This window comes from Phocoena phocoena, chromosome 10, assembly GCF_963924675.1.
Source record: "Phocoena phocoena chromosome 10, mPhoPho1.1, whole genome shotgun sequence".
In the NCBI taxonomy this organism is placed as follows: Eukaryota; Metazoa; Chordata; class Mammalia; order Artiodactyla; family Phocoenidae; genus Phocoena; species Phocoena phocoena.
In genome coordinates, this window is record NC_089228.1 from 31,014,597 (window position 1) to 31,038,506 (window position 23,910).

General features: G+C 42.4%; 1 protein-coding gene across 22 annotated transcripts in view; it reads right to left on the reverse strand.

Moving 5' to 3' along the window:
- PXK (PX domain containing serine/threonine kinase like) overlaps nucleotides 1-23,910 on the reverse strand; it is a 75,085-nt gene that overhangs the window by 40,260 nt on the left and 10,915 nt on the right. For 8 of the 22 annotated variants that reach the window (XM_065884943.1, XM_065884944.1, XM_065884950.1 and 5 more), the window contains exons 2-3: nucleotides 9,741-9,791; nucleotides 7,862-7,909 (exon numbers count right to left, since the gene is read on the reverse strand). The exons of 3 other annotated variants lie outside the window; for them this stretch is intronic. In XM_065884943.1, coding sequence (XP_065741015.1) covers nucleotides 7,862-7,909; nucleotides 9,741-9,791 — 99 coding nt within the window. The remainder of the gene's footprint in view (nucleotides 1-7,861; nucleotides 7,910-9,740; nucleotides 9,792-23,910) is intronic. 11 more of the 22 variants (XM_065884949.1, XM_065884954.1, XM_065884947.1 and 8 more) reach the window with 2 other exon arrangements.

The window sequence follows — 23,910 nt, forward strand, 5'->3', positions numbered from 1 at the left end:
TTAAAACTTAATTTTGTAATGTGGTTTTCTTTTTATCAAACATATACATGAACATAATTTCAAGAGTCAAATAGTTCTTTTTTTATTATTACTAGCAGTCCCACAGTGCTCCTACTACCCCCCCTCAACAGGTGACATATCCATTCCCCACTCCCCAGAGGCAGCCACATTCAACTCTTTCGGCTGATCTTCTAGAATAGGGGAATGTTCACATTGTTATGTCTTGATTTTTCACGTTTAGGCATTATCTGTAAGTTTCTAATTATGGAAGATTAGGATTAAGTTCTCTTTCACAATCCTAATCTCATTCCATACACGTTCTATTACTACTCCTTCCAATATAGTGATGTTATAGTTTTATTTAGTGCAATATTCATATTTACATTAGGTAAATGATATTCACAACTGAGCCAAAGAGCATGCTTATTATTCCTTTCTGTCAATTAGTAGTCTTTTTAAATTTTCTATTCAACTCCAAACTCTCCGCCTAAGCCTTTTCTCAACACATTCAGATACAAAGATGTATCAATTTTATCTTCTTAAGGAGTACCTTCCAGAACCCACCAACATGCTCCAAGCAGGACTGGTGGTCTCTATACCTGATGCAAAGCTGGCATCCTGGGACCTCCCTTCACCATCATGCTGGAGAAGTTTTTGCCCTTTCTCCTGCTGAACCCCATTTCTATATCCATACCTGCCCTTTTCTTAGATAATTCCCTGACTTTGGGTGGAGATACCCTCTGTCAGCTTCCTAAAAAAGGAGCAAGGGAGATAAGTGTTTTGAAACCTTGCATGTTAAAAAATGTTTTTATTCTACCCTCACACTTGATTGACAACGAGTCTTGATATGGAATTCTAAGTTGGAAATACATTTCTTCCTCAGAATTTTTAGGAGCTACATTATTGTCTTTTAGTTTCTGGTGCTGCTGTTAAAGGTTCAAGCAGTAGATTCTTCATTCTGGTTTTTTTTCTCTCCCTGGACGCTTTTAGGATCTTCTCTTTGACCTCGGTTTGTGAATTCCATGTGCCTTTATATGGTTCTATTTTCATTCTCTGTGCTGAGTACTCGGCCCTTTCAATCTAGAAACTAATATCCTTACATTCTTTGGTATTTTCTTGTATTGGGTCATTATTTCTTCCTCTCCATTCCCTTTGCTTTCTTTTTCTAGAACTCCTGTTTTCCAATGTTGGACTTTCTGGACTGGTCCTCTATTCTTATCTTTTTTTTTTTTTTTTCTCTATTCTTATCTTTTTGCTCCCATTTTCCACCTATGTTAAACATTTTCTCCCTGGGATATTTCCTCTATCTTTCAGCCCTTCTAAAGAGTTTTCATTCCTACTATTATCTTTTTTACTTCTAAATACTTTTCTTTCCTTAATAGCATCCTGATGTAATGTAATGCAATTTTTAATCTGAGATTATAAAAGACAATTTTTCTAAGAACCTGTGACCTCACTCTCTTTAGCTCTTTCCTCTTAGGCTGGACAGATCCTCCCAAAAGAATCTTCCAGTCTCCTGCCTGGAGGGTCTACGCCTGACTGCCACTATTCTGGGAGCTGAAAGGAAGAAGAGGGCTTGGCTGGGGGTAGGGGTGGGGAGTAGTCAGGTCTCCTGTTTGTTATGTAAATTTTCCAACTATGCCTGCATTCTCCAGTCCAAAGACTGTTCTACCCTCCCTAGAGAATAAACTCAGTTTTTCTACTGGAGGGAGAAGAGCAGCCATAAGTTGCTCACATGGGGAGACTTGGTGATCTGACTGCTTAAACATACTTTCAACTCCTGATTTTAGCTTGACCTCAGCCCAGGCTGCAGGCAGCAGCTGGTGCTGTCAATTGCTAAATCTTTTGGAGGTTCTGTGGTATAAACTGGGACCCAATGGGGTTAGCCACCCTCACTGCCACCTCAGAATTCTGCCTTCCCATATCTGCTTAATTAGTTAGCTCTCATCCATTGAATTTTCAGTTTCAAATGTTTTTGTTGTAATTTTCTCCTCTCCTATTCTATTTGTCCTTGAGGGTGTGTGTGTGTGTGTGTGTGTTTGTGTGTGTGTGTGTGTGTGTGTGTGTTAAGATCAATTTACTGTTGTTTTAGAGTGGCTTCGGGAGAGAGGAAAAGTAAATGTGGGTGCTCAATCTATTATTTTCCAGATCATTTAAAACTTTGAGTCCTGGGCTTCCCTGGTGGCACAGTGGTTAAGAATCCACCTGCCAATGCAGGGGAAAAGGGTTCGATCCCTGGTCCGGGAAGATCCCACATGCCGTGGAGCAACTAAGCCCGTGCGCCACAACTACTGAGCCTGCGCTCTAGAGCCTGCGAGCCACAACTACTGAAGCCCAGGCGCCTAGAGCCCGTGATCTGCCACAAGAGAAGCCACCATGATGAGAAGCCCGCGCACTGCAACGAAGAGTAGCCCCCGCTCACCACAACTAGAGAAAGCCCGCACATAGGAACGAAGACCCGATGCAGCCGAAAATAAATTAATTAAATAAATTATAAAAAACAAACTTAGCATATCCCTCAATTATAAATGTAGGCCATAAACCTGGTATTATTAGCAATATCTGACTTTTGCCACTAAAAGAAATCACAGATATTTAAATATTAAATTATAGTGGCTGAAGGTATCTTGAAATAAAAATAACAAACAACAAAAAAACTTTATAAGTCCTTTTTCTTTTTTGGCCACACCGAGCGGCATGCAGGATCGTAGATCCCCAACCAGGGATCAAACCTGGGCCCCTGGCAGTGAAAGCACGGAGTCCTGACCACTGGACTGCCAGGTAATTCCCTATGAATCTATTTTTTAAACTTAAAAAAACAAAGCGTCAGATTGGTATCTTAATTTAATGAGCAAAACTGCTTTCAAAGAGCACTGCTAGTCTACACTTGTACGTAGATTAGAGCTGTCCAAGTGGCATGTGTATTGATCAAGGGGAAGGTCTAAAGAGAAGGGCATCTTGAATTCAGACAAGCATGTCATGTAAATCACCCATGTGAGTGAACCTAACTTAGCCTGTTCCACTCTGTTGTATTTTTCAAACAATGCTGAAGACCTTGAACTTGATATTGGGCAAGATGAAGAGGTTGGTTGACAATTCTAAATTGCCTATTTCTCCAACATATTTATGAAAATATGTCAGAACATACTTAGAGTGAATTTTCAACCATGGCAAAATTCATTGCCAGATGACACACTTCAATTTCAGGTTGTTTTCCTCACTCATACAATTAGGCTTTACCTAACAGCAGCTCCTTTATTAGCTAAATACAAAGCATACTTATGAAGAAAGCACATCACTCAGCTAGCACACATCCAAGCCAATCGTTTTATTATTAGTTTTGTTCAGGAGCATTGAGTAATACAGGGGAATCAAAGGTAATATATTACTGAAAACATAACTGATTTCTTTTAAAAGCTCCCTTATTAAGTTGCAGGATATAATCTCATTTGTGTGTGTATGTATGTGTGTGTGTGTATAAGCCCGGGCATATAGTTATATATGCACCAAAAACGTCTAAAAGGACTTACACTACCTGCTTGAGAATAGCTACCTCTGGGAGTGGGTTGGTGAATTAATTTTTATTTCTATACTATGAAATGTTAACATTTCTCACTTACTACTTTTTTCAATTAAAAAAAAGAAAGAAAGAAAAATCCCTTTTGCTCATCAAAGTGATCATATACACAACAAGGATTTTTTTTTAAATTACTATCAGCCAATATCAGCCCATTTTCCTGCACTACCTGCCCAAGAGCAGACCCAGCTAAACCTCACACATCACTCGGAATGGACAGTCACATCTGACAACATTGGATTCAAACCCCAACAGGGCTATTTTTTTTGGGGGGGGGTGCTATTTTTCATTCATGAATTTGATAAGCTATCTGTTTCAAACTTTGTGGCCTCCAAGCTTGAACCAATCTTGTTTTTCATGCTTCATTTCTCTTTAGGAAAATGTATTGATCTGCCCAGACATCCCATCAGCTCTTCCAAATGAACAGGTGAAACAGAGTTCTTTGCCAACAGCTGTGATTAGAGTGTCCCTGCCATGTCAGTCTGCTAGACAGATGGGAGGTGTTTTCCTGCCCTGGTTTAAGATCTCACAATAAATATTCCTAAAAGTATTAAAACTATGCTGTGTGTGTTACTTTAAAATCTTGCCTTTGAGGGACTTCCCTGGTGGTCCAGTGGTTAAGACTCCGTGCTCCCAATTCAGGGGCCCCGGGTTCGATCCCTGGTCAGGGAACTAGATCCCACGTGCCGCAACTAAGAGCCCACATGCCACAACTAAAAAGATCCCGCATGCCACAATAAAGATCCCGTATGTGGCAACTAAAAGATCCTGCATTCCGCAACAAAGATCCCATGTGCCGCAATTAAGACCCGGTGCAGCCAAATAAAATTTTTTTTTAAAGTTCACTAATAAATAAATAAATAAATAAAACTAAAATAAAATCTTGCCTTTGAAAGGAGATTAACATTCAACAGAAACTTCTCTTTCAGCTTCCTCCCAGAATTTCTCAAATGCTTACCAGTCACAGAATATAAAATTCAGAACTCACATGACTAATTAGAAAGGAGGGAGAGAGACTACTAGCACATAAAGTGATGAAGCCACTAAGTCAGTGATTTCCTAGACACCTCCACAGGGATGGCTTCAAGCCAATCATCCCATTTTTTATTGTTCCCTCTTCAACGTACCCTATGTATTCTCTTCTTGAGTTCCTCGTATTAAGGAAAAGAGAACAAGAAGCCCAGCAGAGAAGTCCCCAAAGTTCCTTCATTCATAAAAGTTCCTCCATTCATAACATCTGCAGAGTGACAAAGCAAAGGGGGGATGACAGCCAGACTGGGGTCTGGAGCCCATAATCTGACCCATGCTAGCCTAGCAGAAGCTTCTAAATTCCATGACAAACTCTATCAGTTTCAAGAAAACTAGCTTTTTGTCTGGAGGAAAAACCTAACTCTGAATCTACTAGTCTCTCATTTCTGTTATCAGACCTTAACGATCTGTAAATTGTCTTCAACTACATTCTAGGGAGTATTCTAGGGAGTTCTAAGCTCTCAACAGACCCTAATTTGTCCCCATTTCCCCCCAATGTTCAGTAGTCTCTCCTACGTCAACAATGGGCAGTACAACCAAATCACAAAACATTTGTGCTACAACAGACCTGAGAAGTCATCTGGTTCAGCCCCTTGGCTTCAGACAGGGAGAGTGAGGACAGAGAGAGGAAGTAACTGAGCCCAGGTCTCAGGGCTGGTAAGAGGCAGAGGCTGGGTCCCATGCCAAGTCTGAGGGTTCCCTGCCAGTTCCCATCACTGCAGTTCTTTCTTCTTTTTCTGTGTCGCATGCTATCTTCCTAGATGGTCACCAATTTGATGGTGCCTTTAAAATAAGGTGGTGATTTTTCTTCACTGTTACCACAAGATATGCTCACTATAAAAAGTTGGGAAAGTACAGCTTTTTTTCTGTTTTTCTACTTATATAGCTTGCATGTGTTTACTTGTACCGAACTTGGGAAGTACAGAACAGTATAAAGAACCAGAAATAAACATAACCCATAATCCTGCCACCTGGGGAACCCCATTGTTAACATTTTGGCATATTTCCTTCCAAGCTTTTTTCCTAAACATTTCAATGTAATTATTATATTGCATGTATAATTTTACATCCTGCTGTTTTTTGGGGTTTTTTTTGCTTAGGTATGTTTCCTATTGGACTCAGACAACTCTGCATATGTGTATTATATTTCTCTTTTTTCAGCAGGAACTCATTTATCTGTCAGAAGGGTAATCAGACACTGAAATTCATGGTCACAGTTTTATTCTGTGGTTTTGGAATCTTTTTGGTCTGTTTTATGGAGGTTGTTTTGAAATTATTTTGTTGCCAAAAAGCTGTATGTGCTTTCTTCTGTTTGTTTACTTGGATCCAGAAAAACCTCCCACTGAAATGCTGTCTGGCCATATCCTGCCCAGCACAAGCCAACATCAATACATGTGGATATTTGCATTTGAAATAAGATGCACAGTGAAAGTGCCCATTTTAAAAAGGAAAATTACACTGATGCAAAAATAAAATTCTATTATATTAAAAAGGCTATAATTGAATAGTCATGGAGATTCAACTTTATATCCCCAAAGAAAGAACAAATAGGAGATAAAACCCTCCTCCCCACCCCCCATTCTTGGGGGCTAGGCCTAGGCAATTTCAATTTCAGAAGTATTTTTCCCATGATTCTTACTCAGCCATGGCTGAACAGCACTGTACAAAATCACTCCCCCTTCTGGGACTTCCCTGGTGGCGCAGTGGTTAAGAATCCACCTGCCAATGCAGGGGACATGGGTTTGAGCCATGGTCCGGGAAGATTCCCACATGCTGTGGAGCAACTAAGCCCACAAGCTACAACTACTGAGCCGATGTGCCACAACTACTGAAGCCCACACGCCTAGAGCCCACGCACCACAACAAAGAGAAGCCCCCACTTGCCACAACTAGAGAAAGCCCGTGCACAGCAACAAAGACCCAATGCAGTCAAAAATTTAAAAATTAAATAAATTTATTTTTAAAAAAATGTAGACAGACAACATGTGTGAAATGCAGGACCATATGTCAATTACAAGAAGGTCTGCAGATACTCAGGCCAGTTCTACTGGAAGGAAAATAAGGCATTCATGCTTTCAGCAATGTTGTAAATAATATGAAAGTCTGGACTCTACAAATGCTATTTTTCCAAAGTATGGTCAATAAAAAATGGCCTTTTGAAGGAAATGAAGCATTACGCTGCCTCCCAGTCAGCAGTCCTCCTGACCTTTGTGGACAGGATCAGAGGTCACTCAGAATGACTGATGATGGCCAGTTCACCTCCCAGCTGGGCTGGTCGTAAGCCAAGCACTCTGGCTCAAGGGTTTATGCTACCAATCAAAGCTGAGATATGATACAAGCCCAGTGGTCTTCAATAACCCATGGCCCCTGAAGACCAATCTACCAGGTGAAGACATGGGTGGTATTGCCAGTACCTATGGTGCTAACACTTCTCTAGGATCCTTCGATCATTACCAGCATTAGCTTTGTTTCCAGCTCATCCCTCTTTGCATTATGGCCACCAAGTTACAAACATTTAAATCAAAGGGATTTAGAAATACATATTTAAGAGAAAAAAGTTACACTGAGGGACTTCCCTGATGGCGCAGTGGTTAAGAATCTGCCTGCCAATGCAGGGGACATGGGTTCTATCCCTTGTCCAGGAAGATCCAACATGCCGTGGGGCAACCAAGTCCGTGCACCACAACTACTGAGCCCGCATGCCCTAGAGCCCGTGCTCTGCAACAAGAGTAGCCACTGCAATGAGAAGCCCGCACACCACAACGAAGAGTAACCCCCGCGCACAGCAACAAAGACCCAATGCAGCCAAAAAGTAAATTTAAAAAGTAAAAAAAAAAAAAAAAAAAAGTTACACTGAAAAAGGCTGAGTCTCTAGTTACTGCTGAGTGCTGTTGATCTGCAATGCTGACTATGCAGCCTTGTTTAAGAGAGTCTGAGAGTCCCAGCTCTCAGTGAACAACTCTAGCAACCCATTTAGTCATTCCTAACCTGCGAAAAGGAGATAACACACAGCATCCCATGATTGTGGTAAGGACGCAGTCTGGCACAAAGGTACCCAGCTGCAAGGTGATTATTATAAATGATGTTTATTCCCCAAAGTTTATTTTTAGAGTCACACATCATCTGTTTAACGTATGAGCTTATCTCCTTTGCTAGGGAAATTTGCTAACTTCTTGTTCCTAATATTGTTGTTTCCAACCAGTTCCTAAGATACCCCAAGCAATAAATGTGTCATTGGTGTTTTAAAATAATTACCTGCAAGCTGTTGTTCAGCAAATCAAAGTCACTGTATCTCCTAACAATCTGTAAGAAATAAAAGTGGTGTTTTGATTCAGCAAAGACCATCAATTTTCATTTCCCTATTTAATATTTATTGGCATTTTAGAGCCAAGGCACTTGCATTAAGGGTAGCAGGGCTTATATACCTGGTGATTAACTTGCTTAACTCAGCAGCCCCAGAAAACAGACCAAGCAGTGCCCCTGAGTTGGCTGGGCCATGGGAAACTGGTTAATGCTAGCCAAACTCGCAAGATGCCAACAGGTAAGAAAGAATGATGATGCATTTGTTTCCAGGGTGAATAGCCCTTTAAGTATTTTTTTTTTATTAACCAGGCACCTAGAAAGATGAATTAATGATTTACAAAAAAAAAAAAAGTTTTAGTGAACATGAAATTAAAGTTAAAGCATGTGGACAGTCTTGAGGCCATTTCATCCTTGCCCTGGATAAAACTTCCCCCATTTGAGATCCAACCAGTCTAGAGATTGGACGCATCTGCAGGCAGAGAGGCCACACCGCTCTCTGATTGCCCGTTTCCCCTCTTGGCCAACAGTCCACATCCACTGTGTATGCATTCTTTCTTAGTTATGTTGATGCCATTGATTAGGCCATAGCCAAATTCCACTAGCTCTTCAGTCTCTGGGGAAGGAAGTTATTTTGCTTTCAAAAAGTTTTTTCAATCTTTATTGATGATTCTCAAATATTAGTGTGCATGAGAATTACTTGGAGATCACCTAGGAATTCAGGAATTTAAGGAGGTTAAGTATCTAGATTTTTGTTAAGTGTCCCCCAGGACTCTAAAGCATTGGATCTAGAAAACTACATCAAGGGTTGATTTTTCTGGTAGGACATTGCCCTTGGGCCTGTTTGACAAATATACATCAGAAAGTTAAACATGAGGGCATCCCTGATAAGTGCAAAGGAGCAAAAGGGAGTACAGCAGTTAACCACAGAGAATGTGCAAATTCCAACCCTGTTCTGTCAGGGATATAAGCGTGACCTTGGACCAGTTACTTACCTTTTGAATGTAAAATGGGGCTAATACTATCACACAGAACTGGCTTTAAAGGGCTAAGTGAATTAATGTGCCTAACAATAAATGCTCAACTGATGTTAAATATTATAATTAGTCCAATAAAAAGCAGTTTGAATTTTCAGGCAAAGAAAAGACCAAGTATGGGTCACTGAGGTCAAAGACTGCTTAAGGTGAGAGGTAAGTTTCAACCTGGGCTATGAAGGACAAGGTAAGATGTTTGGAAGGCAGGAGGGTCATTATAATTACTAAAGCAGGAAATAAATGGTCCCTGTACAGAATTCAGCCACCCTCTGCAAGTCAGCTGGGATGGGAAGCACCTCTAGATGTATATAGTAAGTTCTGCCTCTCTGAGGCCACCTGTGAGGAAAGCAGGCCCTGGGGCTGTAAGCAGATCCTTACCTATGGTCAGTGTGGGAAGTAGCACTAGAAATTGTCCATGACTGGACTTGGGAGTCCATGAAATGCACAATGTCCAGGGCACTGTCTCACCCTTCTACCTGGTGGACTGAACGTTAACCTGCCTCACCCAAGCCATGGCTTCAGGTGAGGAGGTTTGAATTACTAGGAACAAAACAAGTACTTTGCCTAGCCCACTTACTCTGTGTCCACCTGGAGAACAAATTCCTACTCTTTGTAGTAACATACACGAATTAAACCGAACAACTGGGAACATAAAAGCCTTTTATAATACATGTGTTAGAGCTAAACGTTTATATCTAAAAGACATATGATTAATATAGTTTTTCCAGATTTTTAGATGCCCCAAGTCAGAATTTTGTTTAAACATTTTTCTAATGACAAAAAAAAAAAAAAAAGCTTACCTGCCAGCTATTTTCTACAGAAATTCCTCTTTGTACCCGAATGATATATTCCTAAAAAAGAAGGGGAAAAGAGCCTCAATTACAAAACACCCAAATCATGCAGCTATATGGATGGACCTAGAAATTACCATACTAAGTGAAGTAGGTCAGACAGAGAAAAATATATATCATAAGATATCACTTATATGAGGAATCTAAAAAAAAAAAACAAAAAAAACAAATGAACTTATTTACAAAACAGAAATAGACTCACAGATATAGAAAATAAACTTATGGTTACCAAAGGGGAAAGTGGGGGCCAGGGGGGAGGGATAAATTAGGAGTTTGGGATTAAAATATACACATTACTATATATAAAACAGATAACTAACAAGGACCTACTGTATAGCACAGGGAACTCTACTCAATATCTTGTAATAACCTATAATGGAAAAGAATCTAAAAAAGAATACATATCTGAATCACTCTGCTGTACACCTGAAATTAATACAACATTGTAAATCAACTATATTTTAATAAAAACAAATTTTTAATAAGAAACAAAACAGAACAAAAAAAACACCCAAATCAGAGTGTCAAAAATATTAAGTGAAAGCATCAGATAAAGTAGACTTCAGAGCAAAGACTACTAGAAACAGAGAGGGACATAAAGATACAAGGGTAATCTCACAGCAAGACATAACAATCTTAAATGTGCGTGCACCAAATACCAGAGCTGCAAAATATGTGAAGCAAAAATTGATAGAACTGGAAGAAGAAATAAATGAATCCATGATTACAGTTGGAGACGTCAACACCCCTCTCTCAGCAATTGATAGAACAACTGAAGAGAAAACCAGTAAGGGTACAGACAAATTCAGCAATACCATTATTGATGAAAAATTAATCAGTAAGATTCATAATGTTACTGAATGTTAATTAATAACCAATTAATCTAAGAAAGAAATGAAAACTTTTATTCGAGCCAACCTGGAGACTATAACCCAGGAGACAGTCTTTCAGAAAGCTCTGAGGACTGTTCCACCTGTTAGAGGTCAAAGCACAGTTATATACGTTTTTAAGACAAACAGGTTATATATCAAATGACATATCAACAGTTTACACAATCCAGATCTGCACGTACAAAGCAAGTCGTGGGTCATGGTGACCCTTTACGAGATTAAGAAGGAATGTTGTCTCCTAAGGAGGTCTAGTTAGTGCAGCCACACAATACATACTAAAGGGGAGGGAGGAAGCCTAAATGGAAGCCTTTTCCTGAGAAAAATTTTATGTTCGAATTTTTCTTGTCTTGCCATAAAATATGAATTTTATTTCATTACCATCAACCAACAGATTGATCAGCATTTATAGAACACTATCCAACAATAGCACTCCATCCAATAATATTCTGCTATTCAAGAGGATATACAAATCGCATATAAGCACAGGAAAAGATATTCAACATTACTAGTCATCAAGCAAATGTAAATTAAGACCACAGTGAGATATCACTATATCCCTATGAGAATGGCTGAAACAAAAAATAATGATAACACCAAATGCTGGCTAGGATAACAGAGAAACTGGATCACTCATAAATTAATGGTGGGAACTTTAAACGGTACAGACACTCTGGAACACAGTTTGGCAGTTTCTTAAAAAACTAAAACATGCAACTATCATATGACCCAGCAACTGCACTCCTGGACATTTATTCCAGAGAAACAAAACCTTATGTCCATACAATACCTCACACATGAAAGTTCACAGCAGCTTTATTAGTAACAGCCCCAAAGTAGAAACAAGCCAGATGTCCTTAAGCAGGCAAATGGTTAAACTTTGCTACATCCACACCAGGGAATACGACTCAGCAACAGAAAGGAATAAACTATTGATACATGCAACAAATTGGATGAATCTCCAGAGAATTATGCTGAGTGAAAAAGCCAATACCAAAAGATTGTAAACTACATGTCTCCATTTCTACAACATTCATGAAATGACAAAATTATAGATATGGAGAACAGCCTAGTGGTTGCCAAGAGTTAAGACTGGGGTAGGAGGGTGTGTGTGGAAGGGAAACTAGTGTGGCTATAGAAGGGCAAATGAAGTGCTATGGTTTGAAGGTCTCTGTCCCCCCAAAATTCATGTGTTAAATACTAACCCCCAAAGATGATGGTATTAGGGGGTGGGACCTTTGGGAGGTACTTAGGTCATGACAGTGAAGCCCTCATGAATGGGATTGGTGCCTTATAAAAGAGGCTTCAGAGGGGCCCTTGCCTCTTCCACCATGTGAGGATAGTCTGAAACGGTGCTACTAGCTATGAACCCGGAGGAGGACCATCACCAGAAGGCAACCATGCTGGCACCTTAGTCTTGGACTTCCGGCCTCTAGAACTATGAGAAATAAATATCTGTTGTGTATAGGCCACTCGGTTTATGGCATTTTGTTATAGCAGCCTGAATGGACTAAGACATGAGGGATGTCTGAACCAATGGAAATGTTCTTGATTATGTATCTTGATTACACCAATGTTAATGTCTTGGTCGTGATATTGTACCAAGTTTTGCAAGATACTACCAATGAAAAAACTGGATGATGAATATATGGGATCTCTCTGCAATGCTTTTTTTTTTTTTTGGCGGTACGCGGGACTCTCACTGTTGTGGCCTCTCCCGTTGCAGAGCACAGGCTCAGCGGCCATGGCTCACAGGCCCAGCCGCTCTGCGGCATGTGGGATCTTCCCGGACCGAGGCACGAACCCATGTCCCCTGAATGGGCAGGCGGACTCTCAACCACTGCGCCACCAGGGAAGCCCTGCAATGCTTTTTATAACTGTATGAGAATCTACAATTATCTCAAATAAAAAATTTTAACCTTAGGCATTCAAAACTACTATGGTAGAGTCAGAAGACTAAGATCCATGATTTTTACCACTCAAAGTTTGCATTTTATATGCATAGTCAACTAGAAAAGGCTATGGTTAAGAAAACAAGTAAAAAGGTAGAATAGATAAGCAGTGATGGCATTTTCCAAAGAAACTAAATCTAGTGACCCCCAAAGCTGCCTGAGCATTGAAATCTTCCTGCTCCTGGGGAGGGAAGACAAGAGAGGGTGTTAAAAATACACATTCACAGGCCTTGCACCAGACTTGCTGAATGAGAATCCCTAGGATAGAAACTGGGAATTAGAAGTTTTAATAGCCTCCCCAGGTAATTCTTACTAATCAAATAAGAAGGAAACAGAGACCTAGTCCAGCATTCTGCTTATATACACAGGGAGTTATGATGAAGGTACAGATGAAATCATATAAAAAACATTAACTTTTTTCCTCAAATGCTCAGAATTCTTTTAACATCTTTGGATGGTATGATTCAGGTATTACTCATAGTCACTACTCAACAAGTGCTTATCAACACAGTACTCAACAAATCCTTTCTACTGAATTAATTCTGATTTAAATAGGTTATTTAGAAAATAAAGCCAAATAAGCATTGTTAACTTGGTAACTCAATTTTAAAATAGATCTTATTTTCACTACCATTCATTTCCATTTTGTTTATTATTTATTTATTCTTAATAAATTTATTTACTTATTTTTATTTTTGGCTGTGTTGGGTCTTCGTTGCTGCGCTCTGGCTCTAGGCACATGGGCTTCAGTAGTTGTGGCACGTGGGCTCAGTAATTGCGGCTCGTGGTCTCTAGAGCGCAGGCTCAGTAGCTGTGGCGCACGGGCTTAGTTGCTCCGCCGCATGAGGGATCTTCCCAGGCCAGGGCTCGAACCCGTTTCCCTTGCATTGGCGGGCAGATTCTTAACCACTGCACCATCAGGGAAGCGCCCTCCATTCTGTTTAGTTTGCAAAGGTTGATAAAGTCCACATACGCAGGAATTTCTCCTGCTCTGGACTATGTTAAGAACGGTACATTCAACAATATCCACTCAATTTACGAGTGAATCAACTACGTACCTGGCACCCTGCTTAGCTGGTTACATGTGGGGTTATAAAATAAATATTTCAAAATTAACTTGTGTACTACAGCAAATCTCTTAAGCAATATGCCAGTGCAATTATTTCTGAATACACAGAGATAAAACACTAGAAATATCTGATATTCTTGTATTTGGGGATCAGTCTATTAGCTTTAAAATTTTCTTTTTTTCTCAGGGTTGTCTTACTGGCAAATTGTCTGGGCTTATAATAGAGCTAAAATCAGCACATATAATTGAGTACTTCCAAACAACTACACATAGACAAGCTGATGTCTAAGTCAGGGAGGAACTGTTACTTCTCAAAAATCATTTCAAGCATCCATTGCTTCACTATGATTTATAAGAGGAATAATATTAATTTTAAAAATTTCAGTTCAATGTTGAGCACTTGGTAGGTACTAACACTGCTGTCCTGCTTTATATACTTTGGGTTTAAAGCTTAGACCTGTGTTTTACAAAGATGTTGCAGCCAATTGTAAACATCAATTAAGCACCTATCATGTTCCAATCCCTGTGTTTTGTTCATGCTGGGGGTATAATTCTAAACAGGAAAGGTACAGTCTGACTCCATTCCTTCCCTCTGTATATGCACAGTTTACGGAGCTGGGGTTTTTTTTTTTAACTTGGCTATAATATGGCACACAATAATGTTGGGGAAAAGCATTTGGCAAGAGGGAAGCAGTTAACTACAAGACGGTGCCTGGGTTCTGATGTCAGACTACGATATCCCAAACTGACATCCTAATTAATGTTTCTGCCGAGACACTCTTTATGTTTATATCAGTGTTTCTACAAAGAGGGTGGTTCTGCCCCAGAGGAGACCTGGCAATGTCCGAGACACTCTTTATGTTTATATCAGTGTTTCTACAAAGAGGGTGGTTCTGCCCCAGAGGAGACCTGGCAATGTCTGGAGACATCTTTGGTTGTCACAGGATGAGGGAGTGCTATGGGCATCTGACAGCTAGAGGTCAGAGATGCTGATAAACACCTACGATGCACAGGACAGCCTTACAAGGAAGGACTACCTGGCCCCAAACGTCAACAGTGCTGAGGGTGAGAAACCCAGTTCCAGGTGCATCGAGTAAAACAGGTCATTCCAGTCTATGGAGGCTGGGGATGCAGGGTGGTGAAAGGGTTACTTCTGTCATCATCTGCCCCCGGCTGCAGCTTACTGGTACTCCACACACCACACCGTTGAGAATATGTGCACTCCCACCTAGAGGGCTCGCTTAATTACTGGTGGCCTCAAAAACCCCATTGTCTTTCTTCTGTAAAGACACACTAAGACACGTTAAGGCTCCAGTGTTGCCCTCAGGTCCCATCTGCCGTGTGGTTGCAGATACAGAAAGACAATGGGAAATAGGTACGGTGATTTTGCTCAGAAATACTTTCATTCCACTTGAATGGAGCAAGTTCATCCCTAACTACAAAACATTTTATTTTTTTTCGTTTGCTTGGTACCACCACCCAGCCTGACCAAAAGGAAATACTTTCACCTCAAATCTCCAATTTGTCAACTAAACATAGTACAGCTGTTCTACTGCTTGCAACCAGGCTGAAGCACTGATTAAAGCAGAGAGAGGAGTGCCCTGGGGACCAGTAGAAACGCGACATTTGAAGTCAGGCTTCCACCTCCAGAGTCGGAGTCACCAGCCCAGAATCCTCCGATGAATCATTCCCATCTTTGCCACCCTCTCTTGTGTGGAACAGAACCTGCAGTCTATGTAAGAGACAATCAACCACCAGGCACAGAAGGGAGAGCTAAGAGCCCTGTAGGGTGGCTCTGCGTCACACAGACCTATGCCGGCTGCCCATCCCTGCCATCTGCTGCCATGCGCCCAAAGGGCCTTCTTCCCGTTCCTCTTCACGACACCACACCCTTATCTTGGCGGAGCAGGGTGGGCATTTCGGCAAGTCAGGGTGGTTGGGACCGAAGTTGTTCAAAGTGGACAGGCACTGGGACCACGTGATTTCTGACTTAAGTAAAGGAAGAGAAGAGAGAATTAGTGTAAAATAAGCACTGATCTTGTGCCAGGAACTTTCCTAGGCCCATTAACACTTCTCATCCAATCCTCACAGCTGCCTGGAGGGTAGATCTCAGCAAAATTAAGTGAGCTGTCCAGGGTTGCACAGCTAGGAAGCAGCTGACTGGGAACCGGAACCCCAGTCACTGATTCCTAGGACCCTCCAACCTGCCAGACATGGCTGGCAACCCCCAGGGACCTGGGGACGCCCTGAGCCTGGCTCTTTCTGCAGCCCTGAAAGATGGGGGTCCTCACAAGTCTGGGGAACTCGGGTGAACTCATCCTGAGGGTGCAGGGGTAGGGACTGTCATTCCCACAACTGTTGATTAATGCTTCCAGTGCAGGCCATTTCCCCAGTAAGCATCCTCACTGACATTTTGTATCTCCCGAGTTTCCGAAGAGATACTTAAGATTTCACTGCACTGTAGCTGGCAGGCATTCAAAGATGCCTCAGTGTGATGAGATTTTAGAAAAACTAGGGAGGAAAACTTACTTTGAATCGTTCTGGCCCCAAATTACTTTAGTGAGGGTACAAACACAGACCACTTGGAAAGAAATGTGTAAAAGAAGCTAAAGCCAAAACTTAAGCCAACGTCCAAACCCACCTAACCCACGGCATTCTTCTCTCTTCCCTTTTGGCACAGCTATCGGATTTACTGAGACTCAGAGTACAGAGAGACCGGGCAGCTGTCTGGAGGTATTTTTACCTGTCAGCGTTCCCACATCTCTACCTCTAAAGCAGAGGGTTTCAACCCTCCTACTTTCTAGAATTACCCAGAGAACTTAAAAAAACACACACACACACAAAAAAAAACCAACAACCATGCTTTGACCCTACCTGCCAGAGATTCTGATTTAACTTGTCTGGGCCGAGGCACAGGCATTAGTAGGTCTTAAAAGTTCCCCAGGTGATTCTAATGTGCTGCCAGAGGCAAGAATCACGGTTCTAAAACCTCTTCAACAGGAAGCAGCTTCACACTACAAAAAGAAACACCCTGTCCTGAGAGGAAGGGAACCAGTGAACCAAGCACCCACCACAACTCCCAGCATCCTCTCCGCCTACCCTCAGCCCTCCTGGCCTCTTCGGCAGGCACTCTCCTTTCTTCTTCGGTGTAGGAGGTACCTAACCTGAGCCCTCTAGGGTTCCCCGAATGGTCCTACGGCGGTGGCCCCACTCACAAGATCCGCCAACGTCACCTTCAGGTGAACAAGGAAGAACAATAACTCTCATTTGCAGCAGGGAGGGGCACTGAGTCTCTGAAAGCATAAATGCCTTGACTGGAGAGCAGTGGCTCTGCGATAGGAGGCCAGATCTGTGCGTCTCCAGCGCCACGAACCACACCACTCCCAGTTCACTGCCAGACCCGCGTCCTCCCGGCACTTCCCCTTCACAGGGAGGCCCGCAGAGAAGGCTGAGCACAAGTGACACCCAACGTTATGCTACTTCCCCACGCAGGAACCTTCTAGGGCTCCCACTGGCCACGGGATAAAACCCAAACTCCTTAGCCTAGCTTCCATGCTCTTCCATCGCCTGCCTGAACTGTCCTAACCCTTTCTTTCTGCTTAATCCCTCCTCTACCCAGTCAGACCCTGCGTATCCTCAACACCCCTCACTCACTCCTCTCCCTTTGCTTTGCTACCTAATCAAAACCTGGGAAGGTCAGCTTTTTAACCATGTTACGGCTATCTTTGTCCCGTGTCTGCCTATGTTTGAGGGGTGGGGTGGGGGCCAGGTTTCCTCTCCAACTGAACTAAGTTCTTTAAGGGCTAGAACACACGTTTCTTCAAATTCCAAATAGCACCCAGCACAAGGTCAAGCCAACGGGCTGAAGTGCAGCGAATGGTTGGTGATGGGTATTTGTTAACTGACTGCCTGCACCTTCGGGAAGGAGGCAGCATGTTGCTATCTTCATGTGCACCTATATGCAGGTAAAGTCTAACAGCACTCTCCGGAATATCCCCACGGGTCTCCCACGCCCTCAGATTTTATAAAATCAATATTCAAACCTATGGTATCACACGGCACAAGAGCTGCGGCCTCTGGGCCAGTGGGTGGCACCACCCTGCTGGACAGCAAGTTTTCTGAGGAAATTCTCATGGTTGCAGGACTTCTGCTCAGCCCACTGGCCACCTGCCTGGCTGCTTACAATCCTTAATGTTCCACTTAGAATTAATGATTACTCCTTGCTCTGCTGAATATTCATTACTTATCGTTGTTTCATCTGCAGATTTTCAGGGATGGAACGTGCCTTTGCTTTAATTGCTGTGCAAGTCAATAATGTACAAAACCTGCCCCCAAACAAATGAAAGTGTTAAGGGTTTTAAAAGGCATCTGAAGAATCACCACTATCTTAACCTGAGTTTTGGCAACTCAGGTTAAGTTTTTTATTTATTTATTTATTTTTATTTTTGGCTGTGTTGGGTCTTCATTTCTGTGCGAGGGCTTTCTCCAGTTGCGGCAAGCAGGGGCCACTCTTCATCGCGGTGCGCAGCCTCTCTTGTTGCGGAGCGCAGGCTCCAGACGCGCAGGCTCAGTAGTTGTGGTTCACGGGCCTAGTTGCTCCGCGGCATGTGGGATCCTCCCAGACCAGGGCTCGAACCCGTGTCCCCTGCATCGGCAGGCACATTCTCAACCACTGTGCCACCAGGGAAGCCCTCCGGTTAAGTTTTGAGTGAAGCCAAGTGTATCTCCTTTTCAACCAAAACTGACTGAATCATAGAACCCTGTGCTGTAACTTTATGCAAAACAAATTCTCTAGTTTCCACTCTGCGTTCACAGAAGGGGCAAGGAACACATCACAAACATGCTCTGATCCCCGCAGTGAGATTCAGCGGCTGTATTGCGCATGCCTCCTTCTCCAGGCCTTTTGAAGTCCATGCTCTCCTCTGTGGGACAGTCTCCTGCCCTGCCAGGGGAGCTGGCCTCCTCGCTGACTTCAAAGACAGCCAATGTTCCAGCCAGAAGAAATACTGCAAAGCGGCACTCCAAAATCCTTTGACCTGAGACTATGGAATGCACGCGGCATTTTAAACAGCAGTTTCTGTAGCATTCTATAGTACAGAGACCCCTAAATGATGCCAAAGCAATTACATAATTTGCTAAGATGGGAACCCATGAATTCCATCTTACGTCAAAGCAAAGAAAATAAACCCTGGAAAATCTGAGGCTCAATTTAGTAGTAATTAAAAATGAAATACAACCTTCGCTTGTTCAATAATCCTCACATGTCTTGGGCCGACGCCCTGAAAGGGCAGAAACAGAGGCAGTGAACATAATCTCAGAGAACCACACCCGACATATTTAACTGGCTAGAAAAGACAAATACACAAACTCTCATCTGGCCGGCAATCAGGATTTTTATGTGGGTTCTGGTATCTAAGGCGGCCAACTCCTCACCCTCATGCCCTGAGCTGGTTCCAACCTAAGTACCTGCCGGGACTGAGGTGCTCCTCTTCCTTGGGCTAATTCTCTATCTACCCCCGTTTGCCGCTGCCCGGGGACAGGCCACCCGGAGTCCTTTTGGAGCCCGCAGCAGGAGCTGGCCACTATGTGGAGATCGGCTACGATGTGTGCCCCTTCCCCGCGTCACAACCACAAGGCCCCAGGGAAAGGGCAACGGCTCTCTGCCACTTACTAGTTTTGTGACCTAATTCCTCTGAGCCTCAGTTTACTCATCTGCAAAACCATACCATTCCAACAGGGTTGTGGCGAGCGTTAGGCAGGGTCGTGTACTCAAAACTTCCAGCACAAAGGCTAGCTTTGTAACTTAGTTTTCTTTTCTGCCAAGAAAATAGTGAAGGCAAGGTGTCTGCAGGTGAATCAGCGCACACGAGACAGCAGCAGCACCAAGAGCACCGAGGAGAAAGAAGCAGCAGCCGTTTTCTCTGAACATGGGAAACAATGTCATCAGTCTCTGATTGCTAACAAGGAGTACCATCCTTCCAGCCTCTATCATCCCAGCTTCTACGCCCAGTTTTAAAGGGGGCTAATTAAAAAGCCTCTCCGGCTAAGATAACTTGGATATCAGCAATGAGAGGATTGGACAAGCTGTTTATGGTTTATCTACATAGTGGAAGAATACACAAGCCTTTAAAAGGATGTATTGGGACCTCCCTGGAGGTCCAATGGTTAAGACTTCACCTTCCAGTGCAGGGGATGAGGGTTCAAATCCTGACTGGGGAGCTAAGATCCCACATGCCTCGCGATTCCCGCGACCAAAAAACCAAAACAAAAGCAATATTGTAACAAATTCAATAAAGACTTTAAAGGGACTTCCTTGGTGGCGCAGTGGATGAGACTCCACGCTCCCAATGCATGGGGCCCAGGTTCGATCCCTGGTCAGGCAGCTGGATCCCACATGCATGCTGGGGCTGGGGGTTTGCATGCCACAACTAAGGAGGCAGCCTGCCACAACTAAGACCCGGAGCAGCCAAATAAATAAATAAATCTTAAAAAAAAAAATGGTCCACGTCAAAAAAAAAAATCTTAAAAAATAAAGGATGTATTAAAATGATTTTTCAATACTTGGGAAAAGGTATATATTATAATGTTAACTATTAAAAAAGGATTAAAAATTCTGCGATAACATTGATAGGAAGAGGGAACTACACCAAATGTTAACAGTTGTTGTCTCCAGAGGTGAAATTATATGTGATTTAAATTCTCTTAGCTATTGTTTTCTATTTTTCACTTTATCCTAAATGAGCATATATTACATTTGCAATCAGGAAAAACAATTTTTTAAGAAGTTCCTTGGTTTGTCACACATGTAGTTTAAAACATGCTACTTTAAAATAAGGAATCCCCAGACTTCCCAAGTGGCGCAGTGATTAACAATACGCCTGCCAATACAGGGGACACGGGTTCGAGCCCTGGTCTGGGAAGATCCCACATGCCGCAGAGCAACTAAGCCCGTGTGCCACAACTACTGAGCCTGCGTGCCACAACTACTGAGGCCTGCGCGTCTAGAGCCCGTGCTCCACAACAAGAGAAGCCACCGCAACGAGAAGCCCACGCACCGCAATGAAGAGTAGCCCCGCTCACCGCCACTAGAGAAAGCCCACACACAGCAACAAAGACCCAACACAGCCAAAAATAAATAAATAAATAAAAATTTAATAAATAAAATAAGGAATCCTGAGTGATAAGGATTGAAATTATCTGAGCTTAGATAAGAGCACAGGATGTTAATGATAAATGCAAGCTAGCATCTTTTTTCCTTTGGCAAGGGATCTTTTGGTCATTTTACAACTCATCAGCACTTTTACTGTGCTGGGAAGACTGGAAAAACAGAAGATGAAAGTCAAATAAATGAACTCTTCTACTTGTATCAGGGATGCTAAAACATTTGGTGGGAAAAAAGCTTGAAACTATAAGTTGAAGTCAAGCTAGGGGAGTCCCTACTGGTTTCAATAATTTATAGTAGAACTGGCCACCATCTCTAAGGATAATGGAGAGCTGACTACACATAAATCTATTCTACCTGGCCTAAAAATGTCACTGTGCTCTTTCCTGAGACACGAGTTCCAGTTCACAACTAGCCACATACGTGACTATTCACACCATGCTGCCATCTGTCTCTTCAGAGCTGAAGGTAATAATTGCTGTTTATGGAGCACTTACCCTACGCCGTCTGTTCCTCAGCTTATTCCATCTTCCAGCAATGTGTGGCGGTAGATATCACTATTCCTCTTTTATAAGAATCCCAAGGCTCAGAGAGGGTAGATGCCCTGAACAAGGACACTTAGCTAGTAAGTGCTGAGAACAGACTCCACCCCAAGCCTGACTGACCCAGGGGCAGAGCAGTTCCTCGGTTCTATGGCCTTGGGCAGAAGCTTTCTCACCATCTACCCTCTCATTCTGAGGAACTGAGGTTGGCTGAACAGGCAGAACCAGTCCATCAAGTCAGGAAGAGGCTGGGAGAGAGTGGAGGCAAAGTACGGAGAACCCGGGCCTGGGTGATCTGAGTTAATATGGGGCTCGCACAGCGCCTCCCGGCCCAGTCTCCTGACTTCAGTGCGCTGCACTTTGCAACCTAACCTCCTACTACATGTACACAGACTGTTGTCTATGTACATCTGGGCTGGATGTTACCTGGGCACTGCACAGAGACTGTGTACAAGTAAGAAAACTATTTTAAACAAGCCCCACTATGAACACTAGGCAGGTTCTGAAGAAGCAGAAAGAAGCATTTTTATATGAACATGCCTAAAGTGGACACAGATTTACAGAGTACTCAGCCATCTGAATGGCAGTTGCACCAATCTAGAACAGGGTCTTTGACTAGGCCGTGCTGTTTCTACACTACGCTCCTATTAATCTCTAACAACAGCTGCACAATGAACAGTGAACCTCTTTCCTGTGCTTTACTGTTAAAAACCACGGCGGTTCTGGATCTCAATGGTCACAAAGCTCCACTGGATGCAGACCGAAAGGTTCTACTCTCTAGCTCAGCCTTCCCCAATCAGGTCAACGGTTTGAAGAAAATAATGACCTAAGGCTGTGAGGTCAAATATGGCAGCCACTATGCACAGGTGGCCTGTGTGACTTAGGAACTGAATTTTAAATTTTATCAAATTTAAGTAGTCCAGTGGCTACAGTACCATTATAGACTACTTATTTGCAGATATAAACAGATATTTATGAAAATGTAAGCATACTAAGCATAGTGTTAAATCTTGCTTTTTCCCCATTTAATATAACGTGAATTTTTTCCATTTTAGTAACTGTGCCTCTGGACATTTTTAATGTCTACATCTGTGCTGTCCAGTATAGTAGCCACAAGCAGTGTGTGGCTACTGAGCGCCTGAAATGAGGCTAATCCTGGAAAATACACACCAGATTTCAAAAGCTTCATATGACCAAGAGAATGTAAAATGCATTAATAATTTTTATATTGATTACATATAATCAATGACAGTATTTCAGATATAGTGGGTTAAGTAGGCTATATTATTTACATTAATGCCACCTGTTTCTCTATACGTTTTTAATGTGGGCTACTAGAAAATTTTAATTTACACACATGGTTTGCATTATACTTCCATTGGACAGCACTGCCCTAAGGCCTCCACTATATGTAATGAGTTAACTCCGCTCCTAGCAGCCAGAATGGAGGAACGAGAAAATAGTCACCCAACTCCGTGTCTGGTTCTGCGGCTCAGGGAAGGACCGCTAACTTGTCCTTGGCTAGGCCTAGGCTTTGTGGAGCCATCATACTGGTGTGGCCGTAATAACAGATCATGTTGGCTAAGGCTCCCGACTGGTATCTCTTTCATTCAAAGTCCACTAGCATCATACAAACCTTCGTTCTGCTGCCCCCAGTCTTATGGCCTGGGGCAAGTTACGTACCCTCTTTGCACTTTACTTTTTTCCAACTGAAAAATGGGAAAAATAACAAACTCAATTCACAGTGGTTATGAGAATCAAATGAGAATCCAGAAAAGTCTGGCAATTTCTTATAAAGTTAAATATTCACTTAGCATATGACTTTGCAATTCCATTCCTAGATATTTACCCAGGAGAAATGAAAGTATGTCTACTTTCATTTCTTGTAATGTTCACAGCAGCTCTATTCATAATCAGCCCCAACCTGGAAACAACCCAAAAGTCTTCCAGCTGGTGAATGGATAACAAACTGTAGTGCATTCATACAGTAGAATACTACTCAGCAATAAAAAGAAACATGCAACAGTACGGAGGAAGCTCAAAGCTTTATGCTAAGTGAAAGAAGCCAGACACAAAAGACTATATCCTACAAGATTCCATTTATATATGACATTCTAGAAAAGGTGAAACAATAGTAAGAGAAAGCAGATCAGTAGCTGCCAGGGAGCAGAGGAAAAGTACTGACTGCAAAGAGGACCAAGGAAATAACTGGAGGGATGAAAACGTTACACTGTGGTTACATTTACATTTGTCAAAACTTATCAAATAAGTAATGTAAAGCACTTAGCACAGGGAAGGGTATATAATAAGTGCTTAAACAATGTTAGCTGTTATCATGACAAGTATTGTCTAAAACCAAACTTAGACTGACGATCTTCCTGGGAAGACCAGGTACCCCTTGCTTACCTTGTACTATTTCTCTAATCATTTCTAGTGCCTATTTTTCCCTCCCGGCCCCTACCTAGCAGACTTTTCCTCTGATGTGCTCCTCCTTCTCTTTCTACCTT